Source organism: Tamandua tetradactyla, chromosome 16 (genome assembly GCF_023851605.1).
Source record: "Tamandua tetradactyla isolate mTamTet1 chromosome 16, mTamTet1.pri, whole genome shotgun sequence".
Lineage (NCBI taxonomy): Eukaryota > Metazoa > Chordata > Mammalia > Pilosa > Myrmecophagidae > Tamandua > Tamandua tetradactyla.
This window is the reverse complement of record NC_135342.1, coordinates 49951757-49968897: the sequence shown is the minus strand read 5'-3', so window position 1 is coordinate 49968897 and position 17141 is coordinate 49951757. Positions and strand designations below refer to the sequence as shown.

Sequence of the window (17141 nt, the reverse complement as noted above, 5' to 3'; positions counted from 1 at the left end):
GGCTGTGGGGGTGGTAGTGGAGAATGGTTCTGGTTTTCCTGGGGAAGCCATGTCTGGGATACTTTACCCCCACCCACCACCACATGCACACACAGAGAGGGGCCTCCAAGCTAGGGAGGGACCCAGATATCACCTTGGCCATTCACAGCCAGCCTCTGACTCACAGCATAAAGCACGATGCTGCTGCTAAAAAACCTACCTTGTTGGTCACCAGGGCTCCTCTGCAGCATACCTGGGTGGCAGGGAAGGCACCACACGTTCACAAAGGGCTCAAGTTTGGGGTTTGGGCCAAATGTGGTTACAGGTATAGTCAGAGAGACCCCTCGGGGTGAAAGGTGACAATGCTCATCACAAATCTTCACACTTCACATGCAGTGGCACTGCTCTGCTAATAGTTTTAAATCCTGTAAATACTTTTTAGGTAGCATGGATATATTGCCTTACATTTGTGGTGGGTCCAAAGTATTAATTTATGTATGCACATTTAAAATATACCACAATCTTAGTTACTTTGTTTCTTCACTTTTTAATGTACCAGGAGCCTTAAAAGATGGCACTGGACAAGTAGGCCTCTCTTAGTTGCTCTTTCCATCTTCGAGGGCTATGAGGTCTGCTCAGTAGCTTGTTTGAGTACCTTACAAAGACTCCTTTGACCCCAAAGGATGTACCCTGATGTTTACTTTCCAATGGGGAGGTTCTCTGTTGCTCTGTGGGGCAGCCAGGCAGATATGAGGGGAAAAAATGAAGAGGGGGGAGTGCTGTAATTGGACCAGCTTTAGTCCTGATGCTCTGGAATGTTTATTTGCACAGTTGTAACATTTTCCACCATCCGAGCAGAGTAATTAGGGGCTTATGGGGTGGTGGGGGGTGGAAGGGAGCATAAACCAATAAGGGGGAGAGAGAAGGAGGGAGGGAGACGGAGGAATGGGCAAGGAGAGAAAGGGAGGGAGGTACAAGGCATAAGTGCCTGCTATTTTCATTTGCTGTTTCTTGAAGACTTTCATTTGTTTCCTTTTGCTTTTTTTTTTCTCTTTCTTTTTTTCTTTGAATTCCATATCTCTTTCTATGGGCAGTGAATCTGCAGAGACTGGCAGTGACCCAGCCTTGAAGACCCATTGTGCTCTGCATGCCACAGAAAGGAAGTTAGGTAGGGCCTGATGAGATGCTGGCTGGGGCCTCTGCGGTGACCAGTGAGCCTAGAGCAGCTGGGTGGCTGGACAAGGGTGAAGCCAAGGGTGCCAGGGCTCGCAATTTAGACAGTCAACCAATGATGCTCTGAGTGGAGAGCCCTGTCCTGGACTCCTCTGGACATTGTTTTTTGTTTTGGGGGGTGGGTGCACAGCCTGGGAATCAAACTCGGGTCTCCCACATGGTAGGTGAGTATTCTAACACTGAACCATCCTCCGGACATTCTTGCTCAGAGATGCCTGCAACCAGTCACAATATTCTAGTCTCTGGCTCCATGTGGGAAAACAAGGGCAAAAAACTGGAGAAGACTAGGATCTGCCTCTGCCAACAACCTGAGCATCCATCACCATTCCTGACCTTTCTATAGGATTTCCCATTGACTTTCAACCTTGTGCTTATTTAATTCTCATGATGGTCCACAGGGAATGTTGCAAATGGTGATTAATGCTATCCCCAAACCTCTCTTATCTGTGGGTTCTACTAGAGTGGCTAAGAGGCCACCTTTTCCTTCTTAGCTCTCTTTGTTGCTGGGTGCTCGTCAGAGTGGTGTAAGGATGACTCTGGGGCTGGCCCACTTCTTCCTGCCTCTGGGCTCAGGTGTGTGATAACTGCCATCTGAGAACCACACGCTCTCACAGACCACCCAGGTGTGGACCAGGCCCTGATGCTGCACAGCTACAGCAGTAGCCCTGGAGCTGCTGACTCTTGGACTCCCTGTCCAGGAAACAGTGGCTATCCCTATGGTTTAGGCCACTGTTGGTTGGGTTTGCTTTTACTTGCAATGCATCCTAACTTACACACTGAAACTCAGAGGAGTTGGGTGGCTTGCTTACGGGAAAGTGTTTACCATTTACAGTTAACACCCTGACTACCTCAAATTCCTAAATACCTTCATAACTCTAACAACAGTTTGTCCCCTGCATCTTGAAGTTCAAGGCCAGGGAGCATGTTCATGCTTGGTCTTGTGCCTCTGGATCAAAGGTCTCAATGCAGATGGGACCTAAGATTTCTTCTTGGTAATGTGCTTTTGTAGCAGTTTAATCCAAATTACCGAATGTCCTGGAGATAGCATATTCAGTCTAGTCTCCTATAGGAATCTCCTTCATCTCTGGGCTGTGACCGAACCCCTAATGTTCAAAGAGAAGATTCTGAGGCCCAGTGTGACCCTCCTTCAATAAAGGAATACCCTAGTTTGTTCTCAACACTTGGCAATGGGATGGCTCTGTAATTTATCAAGATTCAGAAAGATGAGGAAAAGGTTTCCTACTTAGCTCTTAGTAAAGCCCCAAACTCAGTTGAGTGAGACCCTCATCCACAGGGTACTTTCTCCCCCTCAATAGGACCTCCATATTAAATACCAATCATGCAAGAAATGGACTTGTCCAAGCCTCTTCCAGGCTTTTTGCTTTACTCCAGGAAGGGCAGTTGATAACAGGAGAAGAGGAAGGAACCCAAGTAAAAAGGGTACTCCTCCTGCCTGCCCCTTGCACACTCCTTTCCTTAGTTCATGCCCTCTGCCAGGAGGGCCATCTCCCTTGTTTCCTTCATCTGCTAATGCCTCATCAATAAAACTAGGGCTAGGTGTCACTCTGCTTTGAGACAAATGATGCTAATGCTAGTTAAACTTTCCTGAGGACCTGCTCTAAGTGCTTACTCTTATTGAGCCATTTAATCCTCACACTACCCAGTGAGGTAGTCCCTATTATTATCCATATAATCATCCCCATCCCATTTTATAACTGGAGAAAGTAAGGCAGAGACCCTGCCCAGTGTCCCATAACCAGGAAGGGTTGAACTGGTATTCAATATAGTCAGCACCCCCAGCCTGCATTCTCACCCTGATTATAGTGTTGCTCGAGGCTCCCACTGCTTTGTGCCTATCAAGGGCAGACCTGGGCCTTACCCACCATTGCCTGAATGCTTGCACGGAACTCAGATGGCCTTGTTTTCGCTGTTGGGATCACAAAAGCACAAAAGCAAGATGCAGAAGCGTGTTCTGCATCTTTCATTCTGTCCTCCATGGATGGGTCCATTCAGAGCAGGGACCATTTATCCTATTCATAGGCATCTCCCTAGTACCTACCTTGGCCCGCAGGTGATAAGTGCCTGTCCGACGAACAGAGTCACTCCTGAACTCTTCTATTCATTGAATCCCTGCTAGGCCCTGAGCATGATCATGTAGGGAATACACGGATAAACAAGACGTGGTCCCTGGCTTTCCAGTCTTACTGTTGGGCTGCAGGGGAAAGACAGCCATAAATGGATTGTGCCAAGGGAAAGCTGGAAGTTAGGCTGGAGAGCTACAGGTGTTCAGAGGAGGGAGAGATCATTTTCAGCTGAGGAAATTCAAGAAGACTTTAAGCAGTAAAGGCATCTGAGAAATACCTCAGAAAGTTGAGATTTTAGTTTCTCTTCCTCCTTTCCCATCTTGAAAACTGCTGCTTGTTTGAATTGGCTCTCTCTGTTAGAGGAGGGATGGAAGAGCCATCAGGACTAACACCCTGGGCCAAGGTACGAGCAGCACATCTAGGGCTCTCCATGGCAAAGCTTAAACAGTGGACCCCTGTCCCAAACCCAGGAGCTGGGGCCTGATCTGGTCTTAACTCCAGAGAGAGGGCTGGCCTGGCTGCACTCAGAGTGCTGGAGAGCTGGCATTGGAAATCAAAGAGTTCACTCTCTCATCTGATGGCTGGGAGCTTCTGCACAAGTCTGCAAGCCCACTGATCTTTCATTTTCTTTCTATCCTTGCCACTCTGTGCACTGTCTACCAGAATGTGAGTGCTCAGAAAGTGTTTGTGGAGTGAATGACTGACTAACTGGGTTAATGAAAGAAAGAAAAAGAGGCCCCAAGTTGGCTGGGTGATTTGAGGCAGGCTGCTGAGATTGAGAGATAACTGAAGAGTGATTAAGGAAACCTAGAGTTCTAGTCTGCCACATATCACCTTGAGTAAATCCCTTCCTTGTTTGGGCCAAATGGGGCCCATTTTGACCCATCTGCAAAATGGAGCAGGAGAATTAGAAGGTCTTCAGTGATGGTGTTTCAAGCTCTAAGAATCTGGGCAGGCAAAGGATCAGAACAGGGACAGGCTCTGGGGCTGGTATGGATGGTGAACTTTGGTGCCCAGTGCGTGGCAGATGTTTGTGCTGTTTGCTGTGAAAGCCTCTTCTTGGCCTCAGATTTGGGGCTCTGGGGAACGTGGACCGTTCATCTGTCACCCCCCCCATCCCCACTCTCATCCCCCTATCACATCTGACATCCACCAGGGAGGTGTCTCCAGGCCTTCAAGCAGACACATGCCTGATAGCATCCTTGTTTTTGTCTGTTTCGGAATTCATGCAAACCACAAGGCAAACAGTACTGGGCTCAGAGATGGCATGACAATATTTCCATGATGAAAAATGGTGAGAGAGTGTTCTGAGCACCATGGTGTGACTTAAATGTCAAGATTTCTTTTACCAGAGGAGATCCAATGACATTCTGGACACTAAATGTGAAATGGGATTCTGCCTCCCCAAAGAGCTGCCATTATGTTGGGGGGTGGGGCTGGGGGAGGAGGTTGCGGTCCGAGAAGCCCCTTGGTGGGACCGCACAGCACTGGAGAGCAGTTCCTGCCAGCTGAGATCTGCAAGCCTGTGGAGGGCAGTAACCTTGGGCAGCCAATTAAGTGCCCTGCACCTTGGTTTCTAACTGAAAAAAAATGCAGGTAAGACTGTATGCATTCCTCACTAGATTGCTGGGAGGAGAATTCATCAATAACAACAAAAATTTTTAAACAAACAATAAAAAGAACAATAGCTAACATGTGCTGAATGTGTCAGGCACCATCCTAAACACTTGAAGTATCTCATTTAATCTTGCAGAAAAGGAAAGAGGAAGGTGTTCAGATTATATACCCTTTTTACAATAAGAGACACTGAGGCTTGGAGAAGTTGAATAATTTTTTCAGGGTCATACAACTGGTTACGACTAGGATTTCGTGCAGAATCCAGTGACCCTCATTCTGAGCATTGTGCTGGATGAGTAAGAACTGCAGTCTGTCTACACGGAGTTCATGTGAGAGAAACAGGCAGATGTACCGATGGTGAAAATATGAAAATAAGGGTATTTTCAACTAAATAAAACTCTTAGACACATTTAAGGCATTATTTCTTCACTACTGTCCCTTAGTTTACAACATATCTTACAGACACAAGTATATACCTGTATATACACATACATTTTATCTATTTATCTATCTCTGTATGATACAATGTATTACCATGGGACTGTTCCCAGACTTTCCATCTGGTCAAAGTGAACCTTCTAATCCTGTAATTGTCCAGTTTCCCCTATCCTTTCTTCCAGTATCTAATCTCAGCCAGTTCTGCCAGACAAGTTCTCTGCTTTTGTGATGCAGATGCAGGCCTGAGCTAAGTATGGAGGAAGGAGGAAGGGAAAGACTTAGCTCAAAAGGTTAAGACAATTTACATGATAATGAGCTGGGGGGGGGGAGGGAGGAGAGAAGGGGGAAGGCAGAGAGGGAGGGAGAGGGAGAAAGAGGGAAACAACGGGAGAGAGTGAGACAGAAGGAAAGGGGAAGAGGGAGAAGGTGAGGGAGCAAGTAAAAAGGTGGGAGAGTGAGAAGGGGAGAAAGGGCAGGAGAGGGGAAGCCTTGCAGACTGAGGATAGAGGAGGGGGTCTGGGGGAAATGAGCAGCTCAGGGGAGTGGGACAAACATGAGGAAGACAGAAAAGGACGGAGAAGAGCCGTGGGAGTTGTCCTTTGGGTCCGTTTTTATAATCTTAGACTTCATCCCACTCTGAGAATGAATGAGATTCTTTTAATGATTCGTTTTCCCTGTTGGGCTGTGTCTCTTTAAATGAGACTGGCTCTGGACTTGAACTACATGGACTATGCTTTTATTAAGGCTACATGTTTACATTATAGGTGTATACAAATGTATTTTGCAGTGCAATCACTTAACTTCTATATGCCTCATTTTTCTCACTTGTAAAATGAGGATTAAATAATTTATGTAAAATTGTTTATAACAGACCCTGGAACACAAAAATTGAAAGTCACCATAATCATTGATTAATTCCTTGGAGCAGCATTTTCTGAATCCATCCACTTGCCGATCACTCCCACCAGGAAACCCATTAGATTCAAAATCAGTCTCACCCTATTTGACTCAGTTTGTCCCCATCCTGTTTTACTTTGTCCTCAGTCATCCAAGCTGGTCACACTAGAGTCTCAGTTTCCTACTCCTTATCCCTTTGTCCTCAATAGCAATTAATCACTGGACCCCTTTGCTTCCTTGGCCCCTATGTCTCACTTTGCTGCCTTCCTTTCCAAGCCTTCACACCTCCTGCACGGTCTCTTGCTGTAGCTCTGCAACCTGTCTCCCCACATTCAGGCTCTCCTCCAACTAGTCTACCATGCACATGTCATCATAATCATCTTCCTGAAATCTCATTTTCATTCCATCCCTCCTTACCTCAAAAGCCATCAATGGTGGCCTACTGCCAACAGGATAAAACTCAACTCCTTGGCATGACCTCCAAGGCCCTCCAAATCCGAATCCAACCGCATTTCTCACCCCTGCCCATATCCTAGTCCAATGGCCTCCTCTGCCTCCCAGATCTCCTCTGGTCAATATCAACGCATTGCCCTTCCTCACGTTCTATCTCCATGTTAAGTCCCTTTCCTTTCCCACACCTGTACCTGTCAGACCACACCTATGCTTCACTTCCTCAGAGAAGTTTTCCCTGACCACTTATGAGTGGCTGGGCTCCTTCAGCCTGTGGACCCTGCCTTCCCCAGAGAATCCATCTCATGTGCCCTTGACTCCTTGCATGGGCCCTACTGTAAAGCCTCCACCTACAGGGTATCAATCATCATCTGTTCATTTAGTGATGAAATGACAGGTCCCATCCTTTGTTATTTGGGAACTGGGAAAGTGAGAAATGCCATTCCACACAAGGATGGTTTCTGGAGATCTAATCTGTGCTGAGCCCTGGGCTGGTTGTCCGGGGAAACAACTGATCCAAAGAATGACAGAGGCCTTAATCAGAAAAATCTTAAATTAGGAAGGGATTCTCATTCTAGGGTCCATGAGGGTGGTTTGGGGGAGGGAGGAATGGCAGGGAAGAGAGCAGGACACTTTAAGGGATCCAGAACCCTCTGAAATCGTATGCAAAATTTCCTAAATATGTGTATGTATGTCTTATTCTGGAGAGAAGGTTCATGGCTTTCATCAGCTGCTCAGGTGGTTTTGAACACACTAAAGTGCAAGGACCACTGCTCTGAGGAAAGGCACAGCCAAACAACCATCCTTTCATACTGATGCATGAAATGAGCACTCAATGGAGAGAAAGCACTGACCAGGGTGACACTCGCAAGGGAAGAAAGAGGGGAGGTGTCATGGAAGAGATGGGAGCTGAGCTGTTCCTTCCTGAATAGGGAGAAGTCCCACAAGGAAGAGAAGGGAGAGAAGGCCTTAGAAGTAGAGGGGATGGTGTAAGCAAAAGCCCGAAGACTTGTGAGCAAATTGTGTCTTTGCGGGAAGAGGTCTGTAGTCTGGTGAGGCTGGGACATGGGGTGTGGAAGCCACAGGCTGCTGTTTATTCCAAGTGGAGACTCTTTTCAGGCTTGGGGCTCATGCACAATCGTATGGCCTCAAACTAATCTACACAACAGAGAGGCCAAGAGAGAAACCAGTCAGAACCCTTCCACCACAGGCAAGAGAAGTCAGGGACATCTGCTCTAATGGCTGAGACTGAGGTAGTGCAAGGAGTTTTAGATGCTTTTCTATACGGAAAATGTAAAATTGGCTGGTTCAAATAGGTGCTGAGTATGGGGTTGTCTTCCTCCACATATCCCATGATGGATAAGGGGAGGGTGGTAGAGATAGGGAAGGTAAGAGAGGGAAGGAGGTCTTTTCACAGAGTTTAGAGACCCTGCCATGGGGCCATGGAATCTGGGCATCAACAATTGATCTGGTTTGGGTAGACTGAACTGGAGGGTGTCCAATACCCAGGTCCAACCCTGCCCCACAAGGCAGTTCAGGCTGACTAGAAGCTTTCTTTTCTCCCAACATGCCAGTTTCACTCCTACCTTAGGACTGCTGTGCTTGCTTGGAATCTCTTGTGCCCTCATTCTCCCATAGCTGACTCCTTCTCATGGTCAGGTTTCATCTTAAATATCCCTTTGTCAGGGGAGCCTTCCCTGCCCATGCCATCTGAAGTAGTTGCTGTCCTATGCCCTCGGTCTCTCTATCACCCTATTTCATTTTCTTCACAACCCTTACCATTGTCAGAGACTACTGCCATCACCTATCTGTTGACTTGTCTGCTGTCTGTCTCTTGAAAGAAAGCTTCTCAAGAGCAAGGAAAGAGGAGGACAGATTGAAGGTGCACTTGGCTCTGAGGTACCTCCCCATACTGGCAGGTGAAGCAGCTCTTCCAGGCCTTATCTGTCTCCCCATCAAGAGGGGAGACTCAAGTGCTGCTCTCTTCTGCGCAGACTGCAAATCCATGCTCCTAGGTAATGCCTTCTCTAGCTGCCTGGGCTGCTCTAGACTGAGCCTTGGGTGAAGTTTCTTTCCTGCTCCTCACAGGTATGAGAATCCAGGGAAGAGGTTCCCCAGGAGGCCTGTGCCTCACAGGTCTGTGCTGGCCTGGGAATGGCCAGGCACCTGCCATTGTGACACTGGCCATCACAGTGTCAGTGGACACTGCTCTCAGCCTTCTCTCCTACTCAAAGGCTGACTTGACCAGGAAATCCCACAGAGGAGAAACAGCTGGAGAGGGGTTCCTGCTCCTCAGCGGCCCTGCAGTAGAGTCCTTAATGTATCATGTTCTCAGAAATTCTCAAGCAATCTTCTCTCTATTCAAGATTATAAAATGGGGGGGGGGGGGAGGTGGTGGCTCAAGAACAATGAATGCTTTCCAAAAGTAAAGGTAAAAAAACACTCCAAAATCAGACTTTTCTGGGTTGTCATCAGGGCAGGAGATCTGGGGGAAAGAAGCGCTAGTGCCCCCCTACTTGGGTTCCCCCACCCCCACTGGAAAAGCTCACACGCTGTATGTGTGTGTATCTGTGTGGGTGGGTGTGGGTGTGCTATGGGCACTTGGGCCCTTGCACTGCATCTTGTCTTCTGGGTAACCCACATTCAGGCCCCATGTTCCCGCCCTGGCCAATGGGAGATAGAGAGAAGCCAAAAGCCTGGGGCCTGCGCCATGCCTGAAGATCCCACCAGGCATTCCCGGCTCTGGACGTCAATGCCTGAGTTCATTCAAACGAGTTAGTACATGTAAGGTGCTGAGCGTGGTGCCTGGCAGCTAACAGGTGCTCAATACATGACAGCTGATTTTATTACCACTGGAGCTACTGTTGTTAAAATGAATGAAGCACTGGGATCACCTGGGCTGATTCTCATCCACCTGAGTAGGTATTTGTGGATGGTCTGGTTTCTCAGACACTGTCCGCTCTCCGCTCACTCCTATATCCCCCACACCCAGTACAAAGCCCAGCATCCAGGAAGCCCCCAGGGAATGCTTAATAGAAACGAGGCTGAAGAACTAACAGGACCCTTCCATTTTTTTTCCCTCTTTCCATAGGCTCTGGCTCAATGACCATAATCAAAGCCTGCCCATTGGAGTAGGGGTGGGGTGGGGTGGGGTGGGAGCGGTCCCTGCTGCAGCCAGCACCTGGCTTGCCTGCCCTCTCCTGGCCTCAGACACACACACAATGATCGAGCTTCCCAGTACCTGGAGCAGCCAATGTCTGAACTGGAGTAAGTCTGCCCAATGGAATTAGGAGTCTGTGCATAGCATATTCAATTTTTACATTTAAAACTATCTGTCACGGATGATTTATCAGACCTACAGAAGGCAAGGATAGTTTTCCTCTGTGAAGGAGCTGATTTTTAGCAAAACAGGTTCTGTATAATTCACAACCAAATCACAAAGTAATCAGATTAATGTTCTCCGTCCAGGGCTCCACTGTGGGTCCAGGTGCTCAGAGCCCTCCACCTTCTCCCCTTCTCCACTCTCCAGGTCCCAGGGAGGAGACCACAGGGATTCGGAATCCCAATAGGGACAAAGAGCCACTCCTGGATGGAATTCTCTGAAGCTGCTTTCGCTGCTCCCTCCTTCCCTTTTATTTATCTTTGTCAGAGTAGCTGTCTACAGTTCAGTCTTAGAATTAATGCAAATATTTGAAAATAAAAGGCTTTTATTTACTTGTCATACTCATCACTTATCAAATGCCCGGAAACTCAACTCAGAAACAGTCCCTGTTCTAGGAGCTCAACTTCCCATAGGAAGAAGAATCCCTCAGGGTCTCAACCTCACTCAGGAGAGGAAAGAAACATATCCCATGTTTTAAAGGGGGAGTCAGAGGCCATTCACATGGCTTATCCTACCCTCAGAAAGGCAAGGAAAGGTCTTCTGAGAACCAGAGATGGTGACCAGGCAGAGTTTGTTTTGTTTAATAAATATTTTTTTCTGTTCAAGTTAACTGTCCAAGGGCAGGTACTGGCACAGTGTCATGGCAGCCCCAACTTAGAACAGTTTCTAGACCCTTTCTCATCTGCAAAATAAGCCCTGGAATTCTGTGGCTGTTGTCCCTGCTGGTTACTTTGTGTGTGGGTTTGCTCGTCACTGAAGCTCCTACTTAACTGCATTTACCAAATCGATGGACACACTGGCTGAGGACAGTGATCATGCCGTCCCGCCCAGACACTGAACAATCGCATCTGGTTCTCTTAAGGCAGGCTGGCATTTAAAGAGGAGGCAGTGGGCAGGCCTCTCCTCGCCGTGCCCGTGGGCACAGGGGCCTACCTTTCTCTCCTTGTCACCGTATTCGATGCCCAAAGTGTCCATGGCCCGGACAATGGCTGCCAGGGACTGGATAGTGTTGCTGTAGACGACAGGCTTGTACTGTTTCACGTCTTCTCCAGAGAAGCCGTCTTCATGGATGATCCTAAGGAAGAACCACACATACCATGTCTGATAAGCGCACTGTCCTCATGCAACTCGACCCAGAGCGGCACTAGGCCTGTGACACCCCCGGGGCCAAACCCTTGACTCAGTGGGCTGAGGGTTAGGTCCAATCTGGATGCTGAATTACTGAGTTGCTGCATCAGTGCTGCAACATCTGACGGAAAGATCTATCTAAGTCACTGAAAAAGAATCTGAAAAACAGAATATTGAAAAAGAAACAGTTTTTTTACATTCCCTATACAAGGTGAAAGAAAGATCCATCAACCAGGTGTTCACAATACTTGAAAGCACTTAGAACAGGTGGGGGCCCATGGTATGCACTGAATAAATGTTAGCTATTCATATTTTGAAGCAAAACTCACTTAGGGTCTTAGCTTAAATATCCACTTGGGAGCACACTGTCAAAGATCTCTGCAAGAAGTCTGTAAATGAATAATACATTTTTCTGACACAGAACACACACAGTGCTTTAAACGAAGGTAGGATAACTCACTTAAAACGAACAAATAACCATCTTTCACAATACAGAAGTCAACAGAAGAAGTTTGCTGACTCTTTCATCCTTGGCTGGGACTTCACCTCCATGTCACCCTTATTCTGCTGAATGTGGACATTGACACAGAGGACACAAAGGTGATACTGCTGTCCTCAGAGGCCACGTGACACTCCCTGCCCTCCCATTCTCCTCTAAGGATAGGATCAGAAAGGGTAGGCATGCTCAAATGCTCCTTCTCCCTATAGACGGTGCCCACTCAACGAATGCTTTCTGCCGAGAGGTGTTTTCAAGACCACAGAGCAGGAAGGGAAAAACCCAAGCAGAGCACAGCTGTCTCATGAGCTGAAGAGATTAAGATCAGAGTTCAGGAGGGCTGAGGTGGTTAGAATCTATGGGGCTGAGGACCAGAGAAGAGTCTTTGGCTGAACACTGGTTGTGTAAGTTGTGTCTCCACAATCTGGGTGAAGGGCAACCACCAGGGAAAGCACAACTATAAGGGAGCTCTAAGAAGACAATTCCCAGAGCACACTCAATGCTGTGAGATGTTCAAGTTTCAATCAGCCAGAGAAGAGAGTCCTTGCTGAATACCTGAGGTATTCAGCAGAGACCCCAAAAGGCTTGTGACATACTAGTAGGGCTTAACTAGTCCCAGAGTAAAGGTGACTTTAGACCTGCCCTGACAAAACTTAAAAACAAGCCTTGAAAAAAATCAAGCTGACCAGCAAATAATTGAACTGCCTGAAAGAATAAAATCCAACATTCTGTAAAACTAGGACAACAAAATCCAAGCATTCAATGAGATAATATTCATAATATCTAGCCTCCAATTAAAAATTCCTAAACAATGCAAAAAATCAGGAAAACATGACCCAAAACCAGGAGAAAAATCAGTCAGTAGAAGCAGACTCAGAAGTGACAGAGATGATGGAATCAGCAATTAAGAATTTTAAAGCATCTATTTTAAATATTCTCAAGAAATTAAAGGAAAACACGAACATAATAAAGAGAAAAATGGGAAATAGGAAAAGAAGATGGGCCATCCAGAGATGAAAACACAGCATCTGAAGTAAAACTTTTTGGATGGAATTCATAGCAGATTAGTCACTGCAGAAGATCAGTGAATTTGAAGACATAGCAAGAGAAACTTCTTCAACCTGACATCAAGAAAGAACAAAGGCTGAAAAATGTATCATGCTGTTTATAACATATGCAGAAGTAAAACCTATACTATACAACAACAGCACAAAGCATGGGAGGGATAAAATGGAAGTATGCTATTAAAAGAGTCTTATATGTGAAATGGTATAATACCATTTGAAAGTAAAGTGTGATAAGTTAAGGTACATACTGTGAACTTGAGAACAACCACAAAAAAAACATAAAAGAAAGGCAACTGTTACCCAGCCTGTGTGACCAGACTCCTCTCAGAGGGCAGAAACTGTCTGGGCGACCTGAGAGGTACAGGCAGAATTTTCTGGTCCCCATGATATGCTCTCACAGAAGCCAGAGCAGTGGGCTTTATATGCATCTCTCTGGATCAGCAGGTCTTGCTACTGACCTGGGAATGCTCACTAAATCCTTGACTGACTACAGGATTTCTTTCCCCTAGAAGATGGGGCTATCGTTTTCCACATCCATTATGTATCACTGATTCTCAGACTCACTTACCAAGGCAGATGGGGTCAGTTTTTATTATATTGTTTGACAGAAGAAGAAACCAAGGCTGAAGGAGATAAGTGCCAGGGCCAGGAGGAGATCCCAGGTGCCCTAGACACAGCCCTTTCTACCACACCTCAATCCAGAGGTTGGACCAGGCAAATACGGCCTGGCAGGCCCCAACTTGGCACTCAAGGTAGCCCAAGATAAAATGACTTCATTTGAGGTTTGCAAAAATGAGGTGACTTGGGGTGGGGTGGGGAGAGCTGCTCAAATTATGATTATTAGTTTCAGGACTTGCTAAAACTGATTCACATTAGATTAAAATTAGACTTCCGATTTCAGAGTAGAATTTCATAGTTTCCCTATTTACAAGGAAGTGTGTACTCACACTAGAAAACTGGGTCCACACAGAAAAACGCGAGGAAGAAATATTATTCAAAATCTGACCACTCAGAGAGAAACACTGGGGAATTTTTGTTGTAAGTCCTTCCAGCATTTTTTTCAGAGCACGTTCTTCTCCTTTCTTTTCTCAGCACTGACTTCCTTAAAAGATTCAAATAAGGGCCCTTTATTTTCAGTCTCCCCATGTCATCACAGAGAGGCATGAGCAGTCCTCAGAGCAGAGCAAATCCCAGCTCTGTCACTGATGAGCTGTGTGTCCCTGGTAACCTCATTTAACCCCTTAGGCCTTGGTTTCTCATTTGCTGGAGCTTCTGTGAGGAACAAATTTAAGGTGGTTATCATATGGTGAGAATAGAGGGTAGCTGTTACAAACAGCATTCTCATTCTAAAGTCAAAAGTCCTCAAATGCAATTTCTCATTTGTGGAATAAAAGCAGCAGAATAATAACAGCAGCTAATTTTGAGGATTTATTATTCTCTGTGCTAACTGCTTTATATGCATTATCTTATTTACTCTTCAAAACAACTCTAGGAGATAAGAAACTATTATTTTCTCTTTACAGATGAGAAACTGAGGCTTAGAGAGGTTGGGTTACTTAGCTGGCGACACAGAGCTGGTAAGTGGCCGAATGGCATTGGAGTTCCCAGAAAATCCAGAGATTTCACCCATGACCAGAGGCCCCTCCCCCACAACATCAGCCTAACACTCTAGAGGGTAGGGTAAGGAAAGGAGGGCTCTGGATTGGGGCTGGGAGGCAGCCCAGATGAGTTCAGTCTCCTGTCATAGCCCGGGTCTGAGTCCTGGAGGTCATGGGGCTGGGATCTGAGAAGCAGGAGTGAGGGTTCATAAGAGACCTTAGCAGTTAGTCGCTGGCATCTCAAGCCACAGCAGCTTGAGATGAACTGTTCCTCAGCTACACAGTTGAGTGTAGAGACTGCAGAATCATCATGTGAGCCACACCTAAAGCCAACCTCATTTCTAGACTTTTGAGTTCCATGAGCCAAATAATTCCCTCTTATTTGCATAAGCTAATTTAACTTGGGTTTCTGTCATTTACAACCAACAGTCATGACTTTGGACCTTCTTTTGTACCTTGGTTATAACAAGAGCCAGGAATCATCTGCTGATAGACTTATTTATTAACTTTCCATCTTTACCACAAGGCTGTAAGCCCTTGGAGGGAGGTGCCAGGTCTCTGTCCCTGCTCCTTATATTACCTGGCACAGGGAAGGGTTCTAACAGTGCTCAGAGAAAGGGGGACATAACTACAGAGCCAGGAGGACACAGATGCACAAGACCTGCCTTTTCCAAGGAGCTCACTAAAGGAGGCAGAAGTGTGTGTGTGGGGCGGTGGGAGCAAGGGTGGAGGTGGTCATAGGAGTGGGGGATGCACTAAACCTCTTGTACCTGGCAAGGTCAGGGCTGCAAAGGGAGGCCAAGCTAGACTCTGCACTGGGGTCCACCAAAAACTCAGGGACCCTGCGGGACTTCCAGGTCACCAGACCAGAAGAAACATGAGGAACACGCAGTCTGAAAGGAGGCAAGGGTTGACTCTGCAGGCCTGAATGTTTGACTTTGGACAGGAGCTGCCTGCTGGTCTCTGAAAACCTGGCAACGCGTTGAGGATCTCAAGAGAAATGGGGAGGGGGTGGGGGGTAGGGGTGGCAGCCAAACCTGGCTGGGCAGATCTGAGTTTTCTGGGAAAAAGACAGCAAGGAGGGATCCCACTCTCCCTTCCACTCACCTCCTCTGGTTGCTGCCTTGGGCCCCCCGTAGGAGGCCTGGGCTTAGGTTCCCTTTGCTCTTGCTCACCCTTCACAGAAGAACTGCACATAGCTGCAGCGAGACTCCCGAGGCTCAGTGGCCTTATATGGGCACAGAACCACAGGCTGTGGGAGCTGGATGGGACCTCGGAGCATCATCTGGCCCAGCAGCCCTTATGCTTCTCTGACTCACCCCCCCCCCCCCCCAGAGATTGCAACAAATGCACCAACACACGCAATTTCAGGAGGTTCACAAACTCACAGATCCAAAGCTGCTGGGAACACATGAACCTTTCTTCCATCTCCAGGCTGGGTTATGGGCTCCTCCTCGGTTTCCCCTTCCCCACACCCTTTCCTGCCCCACTGGGAGTGTCTCTACATCCACACCACATCCCCTTTAATGATCTAGATTAAGGGAATGCTTCTGGAGCCAGACTCTAATGGTGTGACTTCAGGCAATTTCCGCAAGCTCTTGGCACTTCGGTTTCCTCGGAGATGAGCATAATAGCTCTTCTTGCTGGGTGGTGGTCAGGATCAAAGGAATCAACACACACATAAGGGAAACTGCCTGCCACAGTAAGCATTCAGTCAGAGTTAGCTGCTGCTATCATCACCATCATCATCATCATCATCATCATCATCATCATCATTCGGTGTGTGAGGGTGGTAGAGAAAGTGCATTTGGTCAGATGCCCCGTGCCTTTCCTCTTGAGAAGGCTGGGAAGCCATGGGAGGATCACTGCCTGCTGGGGGGGGGGGGGGGGGAAGGATGGAGGGGGAGGAGGGGAGCCATGGGAGGATCACTGCCTGCTGGGGGGAGGAGGATGGAGGGGGAGGAGGGGGAGGAGGGGGAGGGAGAGAGGGAGGAGGAGGACGAGGTGCTGCTCCCTGGGGTAGAGAAGGGTGATGAGTGGTGTTGGGTGAGGAAGAACATCGAATCAACTGCAAAACAGAAAGACATTTCCCCCTCCTGTCTTAAAAGCTCTTGTTTCCAATAACTTGGAGCCTTCCCGGGGAGGTATTTGGTAAGCTTGTTAATGCCTTCATTTCCTCATTCATTTATTTTTCACACGTTTCTTTGGTACCTACTGTCTGTGTGCCAGACACTGTCCCAATGCTGGAGATAAAAGGGTGAACAGACAGACACAATTTCTGCCCTCATGAAGATTACTTCTAATTGGAGAAATAAATATGGAATAAATAATTTCACAAATGGTTATTTAAATAATCATTGAGGTAAGTGATACCAAGGAGAAAAACATGTCCGGAAAGAACTAGAAGACCTAGAGTACTGGGGTGCAGGTTGCGGGCAGAAAGAGCCTCTCAGGAAGCGGCACGAAAGTTGGAGTTAGAGTTGGCTCGGTACACGGGGAGCGGGGTAGGGCTCTAGGCAGAGAATAGCATTAAGTGAAGGTGGCACCTTGGGGGGCCACTTCTCTGTGTGTTCTCTGAGAGTCTCCGAGAGCCCACAGCTGCACCCAGGGGTGCTGGGGAAATGTGCACTACACAAATGGAAGATAGTTCATGTGTGGGCGGGGGGGAGACCCCAGTCAGGGGGCTGGCTCTGGAGTCTAGGGTAGGTCTGATGTTCCCTCCTGAGTGAGCTGTCCGTGGAACCTCAAGTATAAAGCACAACCAGCGAGCTA

General features: G+C 47.4%; 1 protein-coding gene across 7 annotated transcripts in view; it reads right to left on the bottom strand.

Annotated features, from left to right (window-relative positions):
• GNAO1 (G protein subunit alpha o1) overlaps window positions 1-17141 on the bottom strand; it is a 182736-nt gene that overhangs the window by 81677 nt on the left and 83918 nt on the right. For all 7 annotated transcript variants that reach the window (XM_077132484.1, XM_077132483.1, XM_077132489.1 and 4 more), the window contains one exon: window positions 11014-11155. In XM_077132484.1, coding sequence (XP_076988599.1) covers window positions 11014-11155 — 142 coding nt within the window. The remainder of the gene's footprint in view (window positions 1-11013; window positions 11156-17141) is intronic.